The 19,798-nt window shown below is 67.4% G+C and overlaps 1 protein-coding gene across 17 annotated transcripts in view; it reads right to left on the reverse strand.

The window, feature by feature from the left end:
• The window catches only part of MYO18A (myosin XVIIIA), a 39,276-nt gene that overhangs the window by 14,648 nt on the left and 4,830 nt on the right, over nucleotides 1–19,798 (reverse strand). For 4 of the 17 annotated variants that reach the window (XM_064468066.1, XM_064468055.1, XM_064468052.1 and 1 more), the window contains exons 2-27: nucleotides 18,413–19,505; nucleotides 12,520–12,576; nucleotides 11,309–11,947; nucleotides 11,039–11,101; nucleotides 10,718–10,795; nucleotides 10,157–10,297; nucleotides 9,566–9,622; nucleotides 8,902–8,989; nucleotides 8,650–8,759; nucleotides 8,400–8,576; nucleotides 8,090–8,300; nucleotides 7,679–7,821; nucleotides 6,651–6,751; nucleotides 6,498–6,561; nucleotides 6,259–6,403; nucleotides 4,797–4,808; nucleotides 4,094–4,270; nucleotides 3,925–4,015; nucleotides 3,650–3,842; nucleotides 3,038–3,124; nucleotides 2,219–2,360; nucleotides 1,978–2,137; nucleotides 1,710–1,896; nucleotides 1,384–1,621; nucleotides 368–477; nucleotides 207–272 (exon numbers count right to left, since the gene is read on the reverse strand). In XM_064468066.1, coding sequence (XP_064324136.1) covers nucleotides 207–272; nucleotides 368–477; nucleotides 1,384–1,621; nucleotides 1,710–1,896; nucleotides 1,978–2,137; nucleotides 2,219–2,360; nucleotides 3,038–3,124; nucleotides 3,650–3,842; nucleotides 3,925–4,015; nucleotides 4,094–4,270; nucleotides 4,797–4,808; nucleotides 6,259–6,403; nucleotides 6,498–6,561; nucleotides 6,651–6,751; nucleotides 7,679–7,821; nucleotides 8,090–8,300; nucleotides 8,400–8,576; nucleotides 8,650–8,759; nucleotides 8,902–8,989; nucleotides 9,566–9,622; nucleotides 10,157–10,297; nucleotides 10,718–10,795; nucleotides 11,039–11,101; nucleotides 11,309–11,947; nucleotides 12,520–12,576; nucleotides 18,413–19,426 — 4,551 coding nt within the window. In that variant the 5' untranslated portion in view covers nucleotides 19,427–19,505. The remainder of the gene's footprint in view (nucleotides 1–206; nucleotides 273–367; nucleotides 478–1,383; nucleotides 1,622–1,709; nucleotides 1,897–1,977; nucleotides 2,138–2,218; nucleotides 2,361–3,037; nucleotides 3,125–3,649; nucleotides 3,843–3,924; nucleotides 4,016–4,093; nucleotides 4,271–4,796; nucleotides 4,809–6,258; nucleotides 6,404–6,497; nucleotides 6,562–6,650; nucleotides 6,752–7,678; nucleotides 7,822–8,089; nucleotides 8,301–8,399; nucleotides 8,577–8,649; nucleotides 8,760–8,901; nucleotides 8,990–9,565; nucleotides 9,623–10,156; nucleotides 10,298–10,717; nucleotides 10,796–11,038; nucleotides 11,102–11,308; nucleotides 11,948–12,519; nucleotides 12,577–18,412; nucleotides 19,506–19,798) is intronic. The other 13 variants (XM_064468068.1, XM_064468065.1, XM_064468069.1 and 10 more) reach the window with 11 other exon arrangements.

Consider the following 19,798-nt stretch of genomic DNA (forward strand, 5'->3'; position numbering starts at 1 on the left):
GCACCGGCTGCTGGGGATGCAGCTCTCCCCTCTGCAGCCACGGGTCCTGTCCCGCCGTGGGGGTTTTATTCCCCAAGCACGAGGAATGCCGTAGGTGGGAGCAAACAGTGCCGCCCTTGTGCTGCCCCGCTGCGCCGTGCCAAGCCATGCCGCCCACCCCTGCCCGCGCCGCTGCTGGCACCCGCTGCCAGTGTCAGGCGCTGTACCCGGCTCAGGCCCATGTGGTAGCTGCTCTTCTCCAGGTCCAGTGACTCCAGGAGCTCCTCCACCGCCTGCAGGGAGTGAGAGGTGTCAGGGCTGGGCTGGTGGCACCCTGGGGTGCAGGGGACCCTGGACCGCAGTGCTGGCCCCGGCACGGAGCACATACCCGCTTCTCATCCACCACAATGTAGTTGCGCCCGTGCTTCTTGGTCAGGTGCGGGGCCAGCACGTCAAAGCGCCGCCTGAACTCCGCGAACACCATGTGGTCGGGGTACCCTGGGGGGGAGCAAAGGAGAGCAGGGCTGCAGGGGGCAGCCAGGACGCCCGGGGCATGGCCGGGGACAGCCCTGCGTGCCCTGACTTGCTGGGCCCCATCTTTTGGGAGAGCTGATGGAGTCACCCCACGTGGCACAAGCTCCCCACGGGGCCAGGCACGGCCGGAGTGCCCTGACCCTCCTCAGGAGGTTTTCCTTGGCCGTGTCCTCCAGCAGTTTTGGCCGGGATCTGGGGAGAAAGTGGCCAGATCCCACCTCGGGGGGAGCACAGGGACACGTGTGTGTCGCCTGTGCAAGAAAACAGGCTCCGCTCCTGCTCCACTCTGAGCCGCAGCCAACTCCTGCATCAGGCTCGCAGTGCTGAGCCTCCACATGTTAATTAACAACGGGGTATTGACGGCACGCTGACCCCGGCACAGCCGGCTGGCCGCGGCCATCGATCCAGGAGGTGTGCGGGCGGCATCGATTTCCGATCGCGGCAGGAAGGGTCCAGCCTCCAGGCAATAAAAACTCGGCTGGGCGGCGGGCCACGTATATTGATAAATGCTTTGCTGAGCACAACCCGGAGTCCCTCGCCCCAGCGGGACGGGGGCCAGCTGCCAGCGGGAGAGCTGCCAGGAGCCGGCGGCACCAGCGGAGACACCCAATTAAGGCCATGCCTGTCCCTGGCACAGATAACGGCCCTGCAGGGGAGGGGGGATGGTGACAGGACCGCCCCGGGGGCACAGCTGGCAGCCACGGGGCTCAGAGCGAGGACGAGTGCCGAAGGGGTTCCCGGGTGGGGCTGGCTCTCCAGGGAGGAGATGCAGCTGGGACCCCCGCAGCATCCATCCCCGCAGCGGGACACGCACCGCAGCCCTGGCATCCCCCAACCCTGGGTGCCAGGGGTGCCGGCGGCACGGCTCACCTTGGCGGTACATGCGGAGGGTGTCGAGCAGGCGGGAGCCGCGGAGCTGGGCGCGCAGGAGGGGCACGTCCAGCTGCATGAGCCCGGCCTCGCAGTGCTCCGCCGGCAGCTCCAGCTCGCTGCCGCTCACCCGCCGGCACGGCAGAGCCCGGGAGTCCCCGCTGCCCCCCGCCGCCTTGGGCAGGAAACAGTGCACGAAGTGGAGCTTGGACTTCTTGATGCTGTCGATGAGGGCATCCTGCAGGCGTAGGAGAGCAGGGTGAGCGGTGACAGGCAGCGGTGCCCCAGCCGGACCCAGGGACGCCCCCCGGCACCTCCTCACTCACCACTTGCAGCTTGATCTGGATGCAGAGGGACTTCTTCTTGACGGCGGCCACGCCGGTGGTGAAGGTCTTGCGCATGCTGGTGGCCCGGCGCAGGGCCAGCTGGGAGCCCCCCTCCAGCCCCGCCACGGAGCCCGACAGCACCAGCGCCGACCCGCCGCGGCCGGCAAACAAGCTGCTGATGACCTTCCTGCAGAGCACAGAGGGGATGTCACCCCCCAAAATCACCTCTCCCCCCTGCCGCGCCCCCCCACCCTGGGACCCCACTCACTTCTGCGACTCCTGCAGCAGGACGGAGGCGTTTTGGGAGGCTGGGTTGTGCTTGACGTGGTTGAGCCAGCCCGTGGCATCGTACTCGACCCAGTTGGTCCCCGAGCTGTGGCCCAGGAGGAAGTGTCGGGGCTTGTCACTGGGGAGCAGCGGGTTGTGCCCTGCGGGGAGACATGGCACCGATGGGCGCAGGACCGGCGCTTCGCCAATGCGTGGCCCCGCAGCGCCGGGCCCCCCCTGACCTTTCTTGTTCCCTTCCTGGGGGCCGTAGTAGGAGAAGAGCCGCTCCAGCAAGGTGTCCTCGTTGCCACCGGGCTGCAGTGCCTCCTCCTCCAGCAGCCACAGCAGCCCCCGCGCCTCATCCGTGCGGGCCAGAGACCGGACCTGCGGGCGACACTGCGCTTGCACCCAGCCCGGCCCGCTGGTGTCCCCCAGGGCAGGGATGACAGGACACAGGGGACCCAGGCCACGCAGGGAGCATGCAACCTCGGCTGCTGCCGGCAGCAAGGCAAAGTGGCACCACATGAGAAGGCCCCTGCTTAACGGAGACCCAGCAGGGAAAGAGTATGTAAGACTCCACGCAGCAAGATGCTCGCTGGGGTGGAAAATGCCGTGCTCAGGCACCCGCAGGATGAATCACAGCACAGGGTTGGTCCTAGAAGCCACCCTCAGTCTCTGCAGCCTCCACCAGCAGGGACTGGAGCACCCCAGGGACTGGTGCACCTTGGGGACCTATGCACCCTGAGGACCAGAGCACCCCAGGGACTGGAGAACCTTAGGGACCTGTGCATCCTGGGGACCTGAGCACCCTGGGGACCAGAGCACCCTGGGGACTGGTGCACCCCAGGGGCTAGAGCATCCTGGGGATTGCCCCCGGGCTCCTCGCCCTCCAGCCCACGCATGGGCAGCTCCTGGGGTGGTGGAGAGCACCAGGGATGCGGGCTGCACACTCGCTCGCAGCCACGCTCTCACAGCCAAGCATTCGGGACAGCCCCTCTCCTCCCCCCCTCTCGCTACAAACTGCCGTGACGCAGCCACAGGGAAGCGTGGCGGGCGCTTACCAGTGCCTGGTGCGAGGGCTGGTCCACAGCGGCCACAGAGCCAGAGAACCCGGGCTCGGCATCAGCCAGGGCAAGCTCTATGTTCTCCTGGCAAGGGGGCACAGAGGCACGGTTAGTACCCACGCGGTGGGGGAGCGGCGATAGGGACTGCCAGCCGCTCAGGGCCTTGGTCTCAACAGGGTCTAGGCAGGAGGCAGGGGTTTCCCAGCATCCCACCACCCCGCTGTGCTGGCACAGCACAGGGCGATGCCGGGTACCGAGGCAGGACCAGGACACATGGAGGTGTCCCCCTGGGCTGTTGGTGCCGAGATGGAGCAGCAGCAGAGGTGTTCCCCGCCACCACCAACCACAGGCACCCCATCGATTCCCAGCCTGGCATATTTGCAGGCAAATCGGGCTGGCTGGGGCCGGAGCTGCCGGCAAAGGCACCGCCGGCAGCGGGAGCGCTGGGGAAGCCCCTGCTGCACCAAGCACTGTGCCAGAGCTGCTTCGCTTGGACCCACTCCAGGGCGACTGTGGGGTAAGAAACTGGGGGGGACATCGTAGGAGACGCTCGCAAGGAGAGGGAAGGGGAGGGCAGGAGGCGATGGCAGCCCTGGGCGTCCCCGTTACCTCCTTGTAGCGCTCCAGCTCGCGGGCGAAGGTGCGCTGGTGGAAGAGGAGCTGCAAGCGCTCCTGGGCGTAGTTGTGGCAGAGCTCCTCGAAGGTGGCCCCCCGGCTCTGCCCCGCCAGCTCGGGGTTTTGCGCCCCAGGGGTGTCCACCACTGTCACCGAGCACACCGAGTGCTGGCTCGACTTCAGCGCCCTGTGGGGGACAAAGGGACACAGCGGGGTGAGCGGGCGCTGCCAGGTCCCCCCGGCTCTCCCCACAGCGCCCCAGCACGTACCTGTTGAGGAGGGAGATGAGGAGGGTGAAGAGCTCAGAGTACAAGCCGGCCGCCATGCCCTCCAGGCACTCCAGCGCCGTCAGCTTGGGACCTGGCCAAGGCAAGCTTGAGCGTCCCCAGCCCGGTGTCCCCCAGGGCCACCCGCTGACCCCACCGTCCCGCACCCTACCTGTGCCACCATCGCCCAGGGGGGGCTCGTCGGGGCCCTGCCGGAAGGAGGTGGATCGCTGCAGGGTGCCCTTGGGCTGGTGCTTGAAGATGGAGGAGGAGAGCTCCTCCAGGCTGCAGCCCAGCAGGTAGGCGGCTTTCTGAGCCCACTCGTGCCGTGCAAACTGCTTCCTCCCGGCTGGAGGGTGGAGAAGGGGGCTCAGCACCAGCTGGGACATCCCCCAAATTGGGGGAGTGTTTCCAGCCAGACCTGGGATGGTCTCAAGGACCCCCAGAGTGGGCTGGGGATGCTGTGCACAGCGGGAGCGCACAGCCAGTGCTGGAGGGCTGGGAAATGCATTTTGGGGTCTGATTAGAGGAGATGGGGAGTGAACAGCTTCGTGCCTCTGCAGGGCTGAGCCCAGAGCCACAGCGGGGATCGGGGGTCACCCCTCGCCACCGCTGCCCTGGGACCCCTGGGTCCTGCGACAGGACTCTGAGCTGCTCCAGCATGGGGACATGCCCCTGCTCGGCCACGTGCACGGAGCATCCCTGCCACGCCGCCGCAGGACAGACCGTGGCTGCTGGACACAAGGACACAGATGCCAGGGGAGGGCAGGGGTGGTGGGAGCAGGTTAATGGGGACACGAAGGGACATGACAGCGGGAAGGCAGTGGCATGTGGGGGGGAGAAGCCAGAGACACTTGCAGGGAGCAAGACTTTACCTTCGTCGGCGTCTGCATTGCAAAAGGGCAGCATGCACCATGCAAACAGAGACAGTGGTTAGAAACATTGGCACGCGACAGTACGGACACGCGGCACGGGGATGCCCTCCTGCCAAAACACGCCACGTGCAGGCACCGCCACGCCACGTCCATGCCAAGCCTGGTCCGCCCCAGACATCGCTGCAGTGAGACGCTGCAACCCAGCGTGGGGGCCCTTCCCCGTGAGCCCCAGCCGCACCGTGGGCACCGGTGGGGAGCAGCTCAGCGCTGCTGCAAGGCATGCGGAGCCGCTGTCGGATCCAGCCCAGTACAAGTGTCAAGGGGCTAAGAAATGGGGGCTAGGGTGGCTGAGCTGACTCTGAGCATCCCCAGTGTCCATAGGGAAGCCTTCAGGAGCAGCACAGAGCTAGGGCTGGGATGCTCCCCCCGAGAAGCATCTGGGGTTCCCCCCCAGCACGCTGCCACGAGGCTCTGGGGTCACCGGAGCATCCCGCTGCAGTGGCTGCAGCAGGGCCCTGCTGCCCTCTAGTGCCTCGAAGCACCCCAAGGGCCAGCAATGCACCCCACTGCACCCCCAAGACCCCTCCGGTCTCTCCTTCCCCGTCCCCAACTCATCTTTTTCCCCGGGGCTGCAAAATCCCTTGGTGCAGCCGCCAGCTCCAGGTGCCCCTTTGGGTGTGCCGTGCCCAGGCCCTCTGCCAGCGTGCAGCACCACGGGGGCTTCCAGCACCACAGGGGGAAGGCGAAAGCCCCGGGGGAGAAGAACAGCCCCACAAATGAATTCACCGCCCCCGGGGACGAAGAGCAAAGCCAGGGCCCATCGGAGCAAGCCCTACAGCCCATGGTGAGCTCTGGGTGCCAGGGCAGCCCTGCCCCATGCCACCAATCATGCCAAGAGGACTGGACTGGGGGGTCCTGACAGACAACAGGCAAATTTGCAGCTGCCAAGACCCAGCCGGGGGTCAGGGTTGGTCCCAGCACACCAGCAGCCTCCCAAGCCCCCATTTCAGCCCCAAAACCAGCACCGCGCAACACCACCCGGAGCAGAGCCCCCCACGGCTCCAATTACCAGCTCCGTCCGCCAGCGGCTCTGCAGGGAGGACAGGGGAAGAGGTGTTACGCTGGGGACGGGGACACACGCACCCCTGGCTCCCTCAGCCCCAGCTAGGCCCCCCGGTCCCCAAAGCTGGCAGGAGCCAGCCCAGGGTCTGGGGGTGTTCGATTCCCACCAGCCAGTGGGACCACCCCAACTGGAGGGGCAAAGCCGGGTGCCCCAGAGTGTCTGGGGTGGCAGGGCACTGTCCCTCAGCTGACATGGCCCTAAACTCTCCCCCAAGGCTCGGCCACACCGGGGGGATCTCTTGCAAGGTGCCTAGGTGCCGGCGATCCCTCCGGGACCCCATACAGGCTCAGCCCTGAGCCTCGGCTCAGTAATGCCTCCCAGCCCCGAGCAGCTCGTTACCTTTCGTGGCCCCCGCAGCCCCCAGGTGATAAATGGCCCCCAGGACAAGCCAGAAGGCTTTTTGCTCGTCGCCGGAGATGCCCATCATCTTCATGGCAGCCTGGAGCTTGTTGAACTGCTGGGTCGCCTTCTGCTTTTCCTCCGGCTGTGGAGAGCAACGGGAACCGTTGGTGTGGGAACCCGGCTCTGCCTCCCCCTGCACCTGAGTGGGTGCCCCCCCAGACCCCCCTAGCAGTGACCTTGGAGAGGGGCACGATGCCAAAGACGTTGTTCTCTGCCAGGTGGTTGAAGTGAAGCTCAGTCCTGTGGGGATAAACACCGAGATTGGCCCCACGTGGGAGACCCTGGAGATCCCCCGGCCCAGGGGCCGTGCCCTCGCCCCCCCAGCTCACCGCAGGGCGCTGTCGGAGCAGGCCAGCAGGTAGTAGAAGACATTGAAGGTGGCCTCGTTGGCCGGGCGCCTGGCGACACGCAGCTTCTCCAGCAGCAGTGTCTGGTGGAAGGAGGTGGGAGGGTTGGAAACCATCCCCGAGGGCCTTGCTCCCATCGATTCCCCCCCCAGCCCATCCCAGCCTCATCTTTGCTGCCTGCCCAGGGTCCCTGTGGAGGCATGAGGGTCTCAAGCCCACCGCAGGGCATTGTATGAATGCAAACATCATCCAAGCAACCCGTGAGCATCCCCTCTCCTGGGGCGTCTGCTACTACAGGAGCACAAAGAGGCTCTCTTGAATTTTAAGGGCTCTGCTGTTATCACACTGGGGTGGTGTCTTGAAGAAAGACACTCCAATATCAGGGCTTGCTCAGCAAGTCGGTCTGATCTGCACACACTTGGGTGTGAACAAAGTTGAGAGCAGGATTCCTGGCTGCTGAGTGCTGCGAGCACAGCTGGGCAGCCGGCGGGGGCCTGCAGCAGAGCTCGCGGGCTAGCACACATCTGGGCTGCCAGGTGGAAACACCCCGGTGAGGGTGGACAAGCTCCCGTGCCAAGGGGGGCCACCCCGGTGAGGATGGACTAGCTCCCGTGCCAAGGGGGGCCACCCCGGTGAGGATGGACCAGCTCCCGTGCCAAGGGGGGCCACCCCGGTGAGGATGGACTAGCTCCCGTGCCAAGGGGGGCCACCCCGGTGAGGATGGACCAGCTCCTGTGCCAAGGGGGGCCACCCTGGTGAGGATGGACAAGCTCCTGTGCCAAGGGGGGCCACCCCGGTGAGGATGGACCGGCTCCTGTGCCAAGGGGGGCCACCCTGGTGAGGATGGACCAGCTCCTGTGCCAAGGGGGGCCACCCCGGTAAGGATGGACCGGCTCCCGTGCCAAGGGGGGCCACCCCGGTGAGGATGGACCGGCTCCCATGCCAAGGGGGGCCACCCCAGTGAGGGTGGACCGGCTCCCGTGCTGGGAGGGCCACTCCGGCCCCCTCACCTGTACGGAGGCAGATGCCACCTGCCCAGCTTGGTCGAAGTCCAGAGAGATGATCTGGGAGAAGCGGGTGGCGTTGCCGTTCATGCCGGTGCTGCTATTGCCAAAAGCCTCCAGGATGGTGTAGAGAGCCTGCCACTTCTCCGCTGCGGGAAGAGAAGCGGGGCGGTGGGGTGCAGGGGCTGTGTGGTGGGCAGCCAGAGCCAGCACCGCTGGCCGGGCAAGCGCTGCTGCTCCTGTGCTGTGCTCTGCACCGCGGCAGCCCTCAACAGCGCGGTAAAGGGACCGGCGTGAGAAGGTGAAAGCTCGCCGTGTGGCGTGTGTCCGGCCACCGCCGGGTGCGGGAGGCTGTGACCGCAAAGCAAGGGGCGTGCGCAGGCGGCACGGGGACCCCGCACCCCGCTGGGGACTCACCAGAGAAGACCTTGCCGGTGCTGCCAGCGATGGTGGCGAGGTACTGGACGAGGTGCTGGCAGTTGGTGGTTTTGCCGCTGCCGCTGGCACCCAGCAGCACGACCGCCTGGTCCTGGCGGCTCATCAGCATGCTGCGGTAGGCGGCCTGGGCCACCGCGTAGATGTGCGGGGACGTGTCCTCCCTGCGGCACCCTTTGAACATGTGCATGACCTGGGGACGGGGGGCAAGCGGGCGAGGGTCAGCACCCCGCCACCCCCACCGGCTCCCAGCCGCCTGTGCCCCCAGGTCCCTCCCCTGCAGTGGGGTCACCTTCTCAGAGTACATGGAGGGGGAGCTCAGCGGGTTGATGATGACCATGGTGGGGCCGGCATAGGTGTGCAGGAGGTTTCCTCCGTAGCGCTGCCGCAGTGTGTGCAGCACGCTGGACTCATTGAGGTAGAGGAGGCTGGCGAGGTCCTCTGCCCGGTCACAGGAGGGGGGGTTTGCCTGGCAGCAAGGAGAGGGGGTGTCACGTGGGGAACGGGGGTCTGCCCCGCCGTCCCCCACCTCACAGCCATACCTTCTCCACGTCGTCCTCCTCCACCTCCAGGACGGCTCCATCGTGGTCCAGCTTCACCTTCACCTTGCCCTCGGGCAGGGGGCTGCCCTCCTCCGGCCGCAGTTGGCTGCCTGCGAGGGGTACGGGGTGCTCAGCGGGGTCATGCCAGCAGCCCCCCGGGGACACCGTGGCCAGGCCAGGGGCGGCTCGCTGTGCCACGGGGAGGACGGGGCACCCCATGTCCCGGTGGCACCGGGCTGACCCCCGACTCACCCAAGGAGAAGCCATCCCTGTGTACCAGCCACACCTTCTCGGTCTCATACCAGGCCTCCTCAGCTGCTATCTGCTCCTCTGTCTTGGCCTGCGGGACAGCAGGACATGGGGTGGTTGTGCTCACCTGCCCCCCATCTTGTCCCCTCCCAACACCCCTGGGGCTGGGGGAAGCAGGGCTGCCTGGCCACAGGGCCACGTACTGGGCAGCCACAGTCGCCCTCCGCAAGCCCCAAGCCCACCCGGCACATGGCCCCGGCTTGCCCACTGCCCCGGCGACCCCAGGGGGCTCGGGGCCGCAGAGACCACCAGGGCCCTGCCACGGCTCAGGGCAGCCATGAAGTAACAGCAACCCACAAGCACATTCACCACGGCCACCTCGGGCAAGCCTGGAGGAGCAGAGCTCCCAAATCGCAGCCCAGAGAGCGGGCACCCATGCCAGCGACGTGCCAGGACGCAGGGACACCAGGCATGCTGTGGGGACACGGGACATGCTGCAGGGACACGGGGCAGGGACACAGGACGCACCGCAGGGACTTAACGGAGGGACACGGGACATGGCACGGTGCTGGCAGAGTACCGCGGCATGGGACATGCCAGGGTGGTACAGCAGGCACAGCGGGGACGTCCCCGCCACCCGGGAGCAGGCTGAGCCCTAAAGCCAAACCTGAGCTGCAGCAGGGACGGGGCCAAATGGGGCTGCCGGGGCATCGTCCGCTTGACCCTGGCAAGGCCGAGAGATGGGGGATGAAGGCGAGAAGGGTTAACCTCTGCCCTGCAGACAGCACAGAAAGCGGCAGGGGGGAAGCGAGTCGGGGCAAAGTGCCGCTGCGCCAAACCCCCCGGGTGCTCCTGGTGAGGGCCACCGCTGCGGCCAGCAGAGCAGCAGGTCCAGCACGGCGCTGGGGACGCACGGAGCCAGGAAGGACATTGCCCGTGAAGCCCTGCCACCAAAGCCCCCCGGGTTGGGGGCCACCGTGCCGACCCGCCGCAAGCCCAGCCAGCGCTGCATGCCACGGCTGCTCCGGCACGAGCCACACGTCCTGCCTGTGCCGGGTGCTCTGCCCCTTTCTGTCCTGCTCCGCACCCCTGCCCACCCCAGTTGTGCCACCTCCACTGAGAGCACCCTCCCGGGACGCCCGGCTCCCCAGCACGGCCCCGCTGGGGAGAGGCACCCAGCCCCGGCCACCCCGGCACCCTCCGGCCCCGTGGGTGATGCAGCAGCCCACGGAGCAGGGTGGGACAGGGAAAGCCTTACGCTCCAGCACGAGGCGCGGGCGCAGACGCCGGCCCAGCGGCAGACAGAGGATGGCGGGGGGTCGCCGGCAGAGGCAGAGGGCTCCTGAGGACGGGGGTACAGTACCTGGCTGGGTGCCGAGGCAGAGGCGGCAGGGTCCAGCTAATGGCAGCGAGGAAGGAGGAGAGAAAGGAGAAGAGGAGTGAGAGGCAGAGAGCAGCAGCACCGCCACACACCACGGGGCCCAGCATGGCCACAACCCCCACAGCACTGCCTGGGCATCGCCCCAGCCACAGGCAGCCATGGGGATGCCACCAGCGGGGCCTGCTGAGCGTCACAGCTCCCCACAGCCAGGCACGCTGGTCCAGGCAGCGGCCCCAAACCCACTGGCATCCCCTGGCATCCCCATCCATCCATCCCGTTGCCGGTGCCACCCAGAAACAGACCACGGGGCTGGCGGCCAGGCAAAGGGTTGTGATCACCCCATGCCGAGCACACGGCACGGCCAGGGCAGCCACACACTGCCTACGCCTGTCCGTCCCCGAGCGGGCGGCACGCGAGCGCCAACATCCCTGGAATTACAGAAGCAGTGAAGATCCTCTCCAGCCGGCGCTGCGCCTCCTCCGACGGGCTCAGCTGGGACGCGGGGCCAGGGGCAGCCTGGAGGCAGAGCACCGTTAGCACCAGGCCGGCCGCCCCGCGGCCCCCGCCAGCACCATGCTCATGGCACGCAGGCGCCGAAGCGGCTATCGCAGAGGCTTTCCAGCCCTGCAGCCCGCCAGCGGTCAGGGTGGGTACTGGGGCGAAGGGTGGCGCAGACCCGTGGGTGCCAAGGCCGGCACGGCGGGGGTACCGCTGGATACCCCGCAATGACCGCGGACCGGGGTCCCTGCTCCCACACACCTGCTGGGGGGGTGCCGGGGCAGTTTTCGCAGGGGTCGACCGCTTCTCACTGGGCTGCAGCTTCTTCTCCGCGTGAACGGCGGGAGGAGACAAGGGGCAGTGTGATTGGGCAGCCGCAGTGCACAAAACCGCCCCCAAAACTGACCCCCACCCAGCACCGCACACCCCAAAACCACTGCAAACCATGCGGGTGAGCTCACACCATGCCGCGCTGGGTGGCACAGTCCTGCCACCGTGTTAGAGTATCCCCCGCCGTGCACACACCGGTACCTTGTGCCTCTCCAGGGCGGTGGGTTTTGGAGCGGACGCCTTTGCCGGCTCCGCTTTCCCTTCCGAAGGCTGCACTGGCGGCTCCGGCTCGCCTTTGGTGCTCGGGGACAGGGACGGCTTCGCGTCCCCGCCGGCCGGCTCGGGGGACTTCTCCTCCCGCCTGTCCCCCGGCCGGAGCCGCGGCCGGTGTTCTTTGGTTTTGCCCTTTGCCATGAGGGTTTTGAGCCCCGCTGAGATCTCATCCTTGGGCTCCGGCTTGGCGGGGGCTGCCGGCACGGCGGGGGGAGGCGGCACGGCAGGGGGAGGTGGGATGGCGGAACGGCCCGTGTCCTCCTTCCTGGGGGGCGGCACTGGCTCGGGAGACTTGACGTCTCGCCCAGGCTCCTTGGCACTGCCAGCGTCCTCCCCCGGGAGGACTTTGCGGACCACTTTGCGCACCACCCGGACCACCCTGCGGCGGGACAGCCCCTGGCCATCATCGCCCTGTGCCTCGGTGCCCGCCGCCGGGCCCTCCAGCCCGTTCACAGCCGCGCCGTTCAGCACCGGCTCCAGGCTCTTCCCTTGCCCGGGGGGTGTCTCGGGGCTCTTCGGGGGCTCAGGATTCGGAGGTGCAGACGCTGCATCCTTCGGGCTCTCTGACTGCAGCCACAACAACACCGGTGTGAGTGGAGGTCCGGCAGTGCTGCGCTTGCCACCGCAAGCACCCGCAGCTTGGGGCATGGTGGTGCCCAGGGCTTTGTGCTCCGCCTCGGGAGCACAGCTCCCAGCCAGACCCTGGCACCAGGGACGCAGCACCCAGTCCTCTTCCCCAGCCAACCTACAGCCCCCCGCCAGACCCTGGGGCAGGGAACGATGGTGACACCCCTGGCCCCGCTCGCAGGGACCCATCGACCCTCGGGCAGCCAGTACAGGGGTAAAACAGCGCTCAGAGCACTGGCAGCCTCTCTGCAATGCAGAGGGCAAGCCGCAAGATTTCCTCCACCAACAGCTTTGGCAGGCAGCACAGGAGCCGGCACTGTAACCATGGGGTGGGCACCGACCCGCCGCCCACCGGGGCGTGCAGGGCAGGGACAAGCCCTGGGGAGGTGCTGACAGCTGGGCACCCCTGCCGAAAACACCCGCCACCCTCCACATGCTGCCCTGGAGCAGCCACCAAGGGTGAGCCCCAGCCCCGTCACGGCTCCACCCTGCCCGTGCCCTGCGACACTTACAGCCCCGTCCTCCTTCCCAGGTCTTTTCACAGCTAAGGATTTGTCCTCGTCCTTGACCTGAGGGTCAGACAAACAAGAGGAGCGCGTTTCAGCCCGCTGCAGGGCCTCGCTGGCAGAAAAGCCACAGGGACCGGGAAAAGCCACCGGGAGCATCACTCCATGCCAGGACGCTGCTGCATGAAACAGCTTCAATCTGCAGCCTGTTGCAGCCCCAGGGACAAGGACATGTGTCCTTCCAGGCTTCCCAGCAGCTGAAAAGGGGCGGGGGGGAAGCACAGAGATGCGCCCCAGTTATGGCAAACCCCAAAGGTGGGAAAGCGCTCTGCCCGCCCGGCCCCAGCCCCCTCCTCGCGTGCAGCCCGTGAGCAAGCGGGTACACAGAGCCCTGTTGCCACTCCCCATGGGGGCTCTGCGTTTCTGCACGTCACCCTGCCGGGTGTCATAGCACGTTTTAAGTGTCACCAGCTAATCTCTGTGGCAGCCACACCACGGGACGTGCCAGCTCCCTGCCGAGCGGGGCTGGGGGGGCGGGCAGCCTGCCTCTGAGCTCCAGGGCTTGGCCGTGGCACCGTGACGGCAGCGCATGGTGCGCCCTGCGGGCAACTCTCCCCGACTCGCCATCGCACAGCTCCTGCGAGGGCTGGCCAGCGGCACCGAGGGGGCTCACACCGTGTTAGGGGCTGCACCGGCCACTCGCAAAGCGGTCGTTAGTGACGGCGTTAGTAATCGCATGCGTGGCCGCGTCGGTGACCGCAGTGCTGCGGTGGGGCACGGGGCAGCTCCCAGCATGGCAGCGCAGCGAGATGCTGGGAGCACCCCTCTGGACGTGGTGCTGACACTGGGCAAACCGGGGGAGCCGGTCAGCAGAGTGACCCGAACGTGGGGTGTGGGCGAACGTGCGAGAGACTTCCCTTCTGCTCCCAGAATGCAAACCGGGATGAAAACGCCATGGTGATGTCTCATGGAGCCGCAGCCCTGGCTGGGGAGAAAGGGAGAGGTGAGACGGGACAGGGCCGGCACATGGGATGCTGAACCATGGCACAGTGTACGTGCCCTTCCTCGCTGGCCCTGGGAGCCCAGGACCCTCTGGAACGGGAGTCTGAGCCCACCTGGCCCTGCTCAGCGTACAAACGAGCAGTGCCTTAAGGAAGGGCTCTGGGGACAGGCAGGTGGCCAGGATGACACCTGACAAAACTCACTGTGCACAAAAAGCCCCTTTAGTCAGGCCACAGGACTGTGCCCCAGTTTCCCCCCGGACGGGCCAGCCCGCTGCAGTAAGCAAATGCCAGGGTGAGGGAAGGGATATTTTCTGCCCTGGGCTCCCTGCTTGCCCTGACAGCCAGGGTTTATTCTGAGCCTGAGCCTGTGCCAGCGGCCAGGCAGCCCGAGCAGGACCCACCGCCCCAGCTGGCACCACGCTCCGAAGCCCAGGGGGGTTGCACCCGGGGCCGTCAGGTTGAACTCCCCCTCCCAGGGCTGGCCATGGCAGGGAGGAGCACCCCAGCACCGAACCAACCCACCCATCAGGGGGCACATCGCCCCATGCCAGAGGGATCCCCTGTACACCCCCCACCACCATAGTGTGAAACACCGGCACCCAGAGCACAGGCTGGGCATGGGGGTCCAGAGACAAACGTGCCCGTGGGTCGGAGCCCCCACACCCTCTGCCCGTGGCGCTCCCACCTCCACGCAGCCTGGCAGTGCCCCAAAGGTGTCCGTAGAGCACCGGTGTCGGGGCAGAGGGTGGGGTCCTTGGGGAGCTGCAAGAAACAGCCCCTGGCCACCAAAGCACCCCAGGGATGGGTGCAGCCATTCAGCCCCCGACCCCAAAGCCAGGACTGGCCCCCACGTGCCCCCCTCGTGCTCCCCCGTGCCGTGCCGGTCACGCTGGGAGTCCCGACCTTACCGCAGGGTTGGGGCGAGCCGGGAGCGGGGTTTCTGCCGGGGCGAGCACGGCGCAGCGCGGTGGGAGAGGCGCGCGGGGCGGCAGCCGGCGGCGCGGGGACAGCTGGGCTGATAGGGCCACCCTAAAAATAGCCGAGGAATGCGAGGGCCTCGCCGGCGCGCGCAGCAGCTGGAGGGAGCGCCGGGGGGGACAAGCGGGCAGTGAGGCCTTGCCGCCGCCACCACCGCCGCCGCCGCCGCCGGAGGAAGTGATGTGGGCTCGCGGCAGCCCGGCGCCGCGGGGGGAACTGCCTGGCCTCCGTCCCATCGCCCGCTCCGGGGGGGAGCAGGGAAAGACACCCCCGGGCTGAGCGCAGCTGCAGGGCTGGGGGAGCCAGGGAGGGTCCTGCGCCATGAGGGACAGGGTTGCACGCTCCTGCACCCCGGGGCTCCCACAGCAGGGTGCCCAGTGATGTAGCGGGGTGGCCAGCGTCGCAGAGGGGTGCCCAGCATCGCAGCAGGGTGTCCGGCATCATGCCGGGCGGTGCAGCCCCAACACCACTTGCACCTCCATTTGCTTCCCCATGAACACAACAGTCCCCCAAAACGCTCCCGCGGACGGACAGCCCCCCCGCCCCAAGGCGAGGGCCAGCGCCACAGAAGTGTGCCGGCCCAGCAGCCCACGGTAAAGCCACTTTCACGGCAAAGCTGCCTCTGGAGGTCCAAGGTCTCCCTGGAAACAGTGGGAGCGGGGCGGCGGGCGAGGGGCTGGGGGCCTCCCCGCGCGGGGCCTGCCGGGAGGAGGCCGGTGGCAGGGAGCCAGGCGTGCCGGCGGCTGGAGGAGAGGCGGTGACCGCCCGGGCACGGCGGGGACTCCAGCCGGCATCTGAGCAGGTCCCTGCCCGACCCCAGGGACGCAGACATGCCCCAAACCAAAAACCGCTCCTGGAGTGAGCAGGGGGTCCCAGCCTGACCGGGAGGGCTGTGCCAATGGCGGGCTGGAAATCCCTGTGCTGGGGATGCCTGCACCGGGCCGCGTCCCTCCTGGCCCAGTTAACACCAGGTTTTGCAGCACCGCCCTCGGGCTGGCACCGAACGGCAGCCCCGGCCCCTCTCCACACCAGGCACGCGCCGGGGAGAGGCCACGGCAAACACCCTTGGCAGGGCTGGCATGACGCAGTGGAGGGTGCCCGTGGTGTCCCCAGGTAGCGCCAGCAGCAGTCACTGGGTTCTTTGCAAAAAGTCAGTGTCACCTCCCCTGACAGCAGGAACAGGAAGCTTTGGAGAGGGCACCGGCTCAGCCCCGGCACGCAGAGCCACCGCAGCCCCCTCCATGGCGAGCCAAACCCACACAGACCTGGGCGATACAACGTGGTCCTGCCTTCCCGGGGCTCCTGAGCATCCCCGAGGCAGGGCACGGAGCCACCCACCAGGTAGAAGCCTGGCTCCCACCGGCCATCTCCACCAGGACCCCCAGCCTGTGCGCGCAACCACGGCACTATTTCTGCCCAGCCAGCAGATTCCTCTCATTCCTTCACCAGGAACTTCAGCAGAGACACACCAGCCCCGTGGACGAGCCTGCTGGACACAAACACCCTCCCCAGGGCCCCGACACCAGGAACACGGCGGCAGCACCATCCCCACAGTGAGGGAAGAGGAAGAGCCAACCCAAGAGCTTCCCCTGGAGGAAGCGTGGGCAAAAGGAGAAAGTGCCTCCAGCAAGATGGGACAGCTGCAGCCCCCACCCCACGTCCCCCAGCCTTCCCACGGAGTCCCCCCGTGGGACACAGGGCACGGCAAAGAGCTGGCACCCACCACGCCATGGCGTGGTGGCCTTGCACCCCGGGGGCAGCGACCTCCGGGGACCAGGGGGCCTGCGGCCAGCAGGCGAGCACGGTGCGCAGGGTCTGCCGGCACGGCTGCCGAATGCCTGTGGTCCCGACGAAGCGCTGGAGCGGTCGGCGGCGTTTCTGGAATATTTCTCCCCGGCCGGCACACGCTTGGGCCCTGCCAGAGGAATTTTCCCGGTAAATAAATAAATACAGGCGTGGAGCCGAGCCAGCCCGGCTGCCTCGCGCCGGGAGCAAAGCTGGGACATGGGGGGGTGGTTTCACCCGGTCCCTGATGCCTGGCCACGCCGTGCCACTGGCCAGCCCCCTGTGCACCCCACAGCACTGAGAACCCCCCCAGACATGGCGGATCCTGCCCCTGCCCGGCTGCGGCGTGGGTCTGCGGGGACAAGGGCGGCTCAGCATGGCCCCCACTGAGGAGGTTAAACCCCCCGCGGTACAGAGGGAGCCCGGCACCATCCCCACTCCAGCCAGGGAGGGGCTTTCAGAGCAACAGCCCAAAATATGCCTATAATTTCCTGTTTCAAAAAGGATCATTTTTATTTAAATTAGGACCAGAAACATTCCAGGGAGCTTAGCGGGGCCTGGGGGAGAGCTGGGCCTCCCTGCGCGCTGGCACCTTGCACGGCCCCGCTGGGTGAAGGACCCCTGACCGCACAGCCTTGGATCCCCAGCTCTGACAAAGCCGCGGCGCATCCCCCAATGCACCCCTGCACCATGCAGGAGGGGGACAGCATCCTGCACCGGGGGTGTCCATGCTGCGGTGGCACCCAGAGATGCCATGGACATGGTCGCTGCCACCCCTCTGGCTGGTTTCCTCCGCACCAGGACCCAGCACAAGGCCGTACGCTGCAGCCTCATCCCCGCAGCCCCAGGGGCACCGGCATCTCCTCTTCCCCTTGCCAGCCGCAGCACCGCGCTCTTGGCGGGCACAAGCACCTCGGCAGCCCCTGCACGCTGGCATTGAATGCACACCTGCTCCCACACCAGCGTGCTGCAGCAAGGGTGGCAGCCGTGCCCCCCCGCCCCGCGGGGTTATCCGGCCAGGGGTTATCCCAGCGGCACAGCCGGCATTGCCCAGTGACGCCTGCCGGGCTCCGGGGAGGAGCTGCCGGAAAACCAGAGCTCCAGCTCAGTGCAGACTCCACCCCGCAGCGTCGGCGCCTGCTCAGGGAGCACATGGAGCCCCACGGCTACCGCCGCGGCATCCCTGCACCACAGCCACCCTCACTTCATCCCAGCCACTGCCCCGCAGGGATGGGGCCCCGCCACGCTCGGCACAGCTCTCCCCAGCACAGGCGACCTACTCCGTGAGCGCAGGCACCCTCCTCTCCCTAAGGAAGGCTTAAAAATACACTAAACAAGCCCGGTTACAAACCAACGCCACGCTGCTGCCATAGATGGGGTCCAGCCCTGCAGGCTGTTGGCATTTTGGGGCCTCCGCCGGGACACTGGTCGGCCAGGACACTGGTCAGCCCGCGGCGGGGTCAGCAGAGCCGGCAGCTGACGCGGGGGATGTGGGTCACCCAGCCATTAAGGTTCTATTTATACGGCACCAACCACGCACGCAGGGCTGCACACGCTGCCAGCAGCTCCCGTCCCCCAGCACACCACGCTGCCCTCCCTGGTCCCCGGGGAGGGGTCCCAGCGTGGGGAGGCTGATGTGAGCAGCGGGGCAGGCAGCGGGGCAGGCAGCGGGGCAGGCAGCGCCCCTCCTGCAAAGCCGCATTAGGGATTTCCCGGCAGCAAGGAGCAAAGCTGCTTTCCCTGCTGGACTATGATGCCTCGGCGACCGGACAGGGACAGACTTCCCTCAGGTGACACAGAGCTGGGTTCTCCCAAAGCCACTCTGGCAGGAGAAAGACCAAACCCAGCAGCACACAGAGCATTTCTGGGGGAAAAACCCACCGGTGCCAGTTCACAAGCCCTGATGCAAACATGCCCTTGCAACTGCTCTACTGCTCCGGGGCACGGGCAGGCATCACCCCTGCATCCAAGCCACAGCCTCCCGCTCCTCCCTGTGCATTGCTCCCGGCTGGAGCAGCCCTGGCACCCACGGGTTCCCGCAGCCCCTGCCAACCCAAACACCCACCGCGGGGACGCTGGCGGGCGGCAGAAACCCAGGGCGCTGGCCCTGCGGCGAGGATGGCGTTACTCACATCCCAGGCAGTGCGGCGCGTCCCCTGGCCGCCCCGCAGCCAGCAGCGGCTCAGCTCGCTCAGCTCCAGGATGGGCTGCACCTTCAGCTGCACCGTCTCCCCCGACTGCCGGATCATCTCCACAATCTCATCCCGGGATTTGTTCTCCACATTTCGCCCGTTGATTTCCACTAGCCGGTCACCCGGCACCAACCCCAACGCCAAGTCTTTGGTGCCGGCTCCGGGTTCGGCGAAGTGCACGACGCGCCGGTACACCTGCCCGTCGGGCGCCCGGTCCAGCATGGTGGTACGGCGTAGGGAGAAGCCGAAATCGCCGGTGTTGCGCCTCTGCAGCTCCAGCTGCCGCGGGGTGGGGGGCTGCGGGGGCACCAAGGCGGGCAGCCGCAGCTCGGCAGGGAACCTCTTGCCAACGAGCTCCGGCACCCTGGCACGTAGGGAGGAGGCGGGAGGGGTGCAGGGGTGTCCCGGAGGGACCCCTTGCTTGGCGAGCTGGGTCTCCAGCATGCGCACCTCCACCTGCGGGGAGGGGGCCGCCGAGTGTTCGGAGGGGGTGGACGTCTCTGAGGTGCTCTCATCCCGGCTCTTCTGGGAGAAGGAGAAGCGTTTGACGATCATCTGAGAGTTCTGCTTGGCCAACGAGCCGAACTTGGCCGCCCGCTGCAGCACCGAGCCCTTGAAGTTGGCATCGTCCACCTTGAGATCGTCACTGGAGCTGGCCGTGCTCAGGTGGCCCGAGTCCAAGATGACGCTGCCCCGGTTGCTGTCGGAGTCAATGTCCGTGAGATGCAGGTCGGAGCCACTGGCCACCTTGATGGGGATGGGGTTGGAGATCTCCAGGCGGGTCTTGGAGTCCCGCTTGGAGGCACGGTTGAGGTTGAAGAAGCCCCGGCGCATGCTCATCTCCTCCAGGCTCTTGAGCTCAGCTGCCGACATCCGCTCCTTCTTCTCCTTCTTTTCCTTCTTCTCCTTTCGGGCCCCATCCTTCTCTTTGTCCTTCTTCATCAGGTTGAACATGGTGGAGGGGGGCTCGGGGCGCGCTCGCCCCCACGGCAGGGCGCTGGGTTGGGGCGCTGGTCACGGCACGGCCGCCTGCCTGCAGAAGGACAGACGGGCAAGGGTGCCGTCAGACAGCGGTACAGCCAACACCCACCCCACCGCCCCTCGCTCCACCCCACGGGTCCCCCCGAGCCCCAAGCCATGTCCCAGTGTCTCCACCCTCCCTGGGGACAGTAGCACTGTGGGGCTCTGACACTGCCCCAGTCATTGCATCCTTGCCCTGGCTGGGCACCAGGCCCCAGGGATGCAGCAAGGGTGGCCCTGCACCCCCAGGGATGCCCTGAAAGAAGCCCAGCAGCCTGGCACCCCCGTGCATCCCCATGCCAGCAC

Source organism: Phalacrocorax carbo, chromosome 17 (genome assembly GCF_963921805.1).
Source record: "Phalacrocorax carbo chromosome 17, bPhaCar2.1, whole genome shotgun sequence".
Classification (NCBI taxonomy): domain Eukaryota; kingdom Metazoa; phylum Chordata; class Aves; order Suliformes; family Phalacrocoracidae; genus Phalacrocorax; species Phalacrocorax carbo.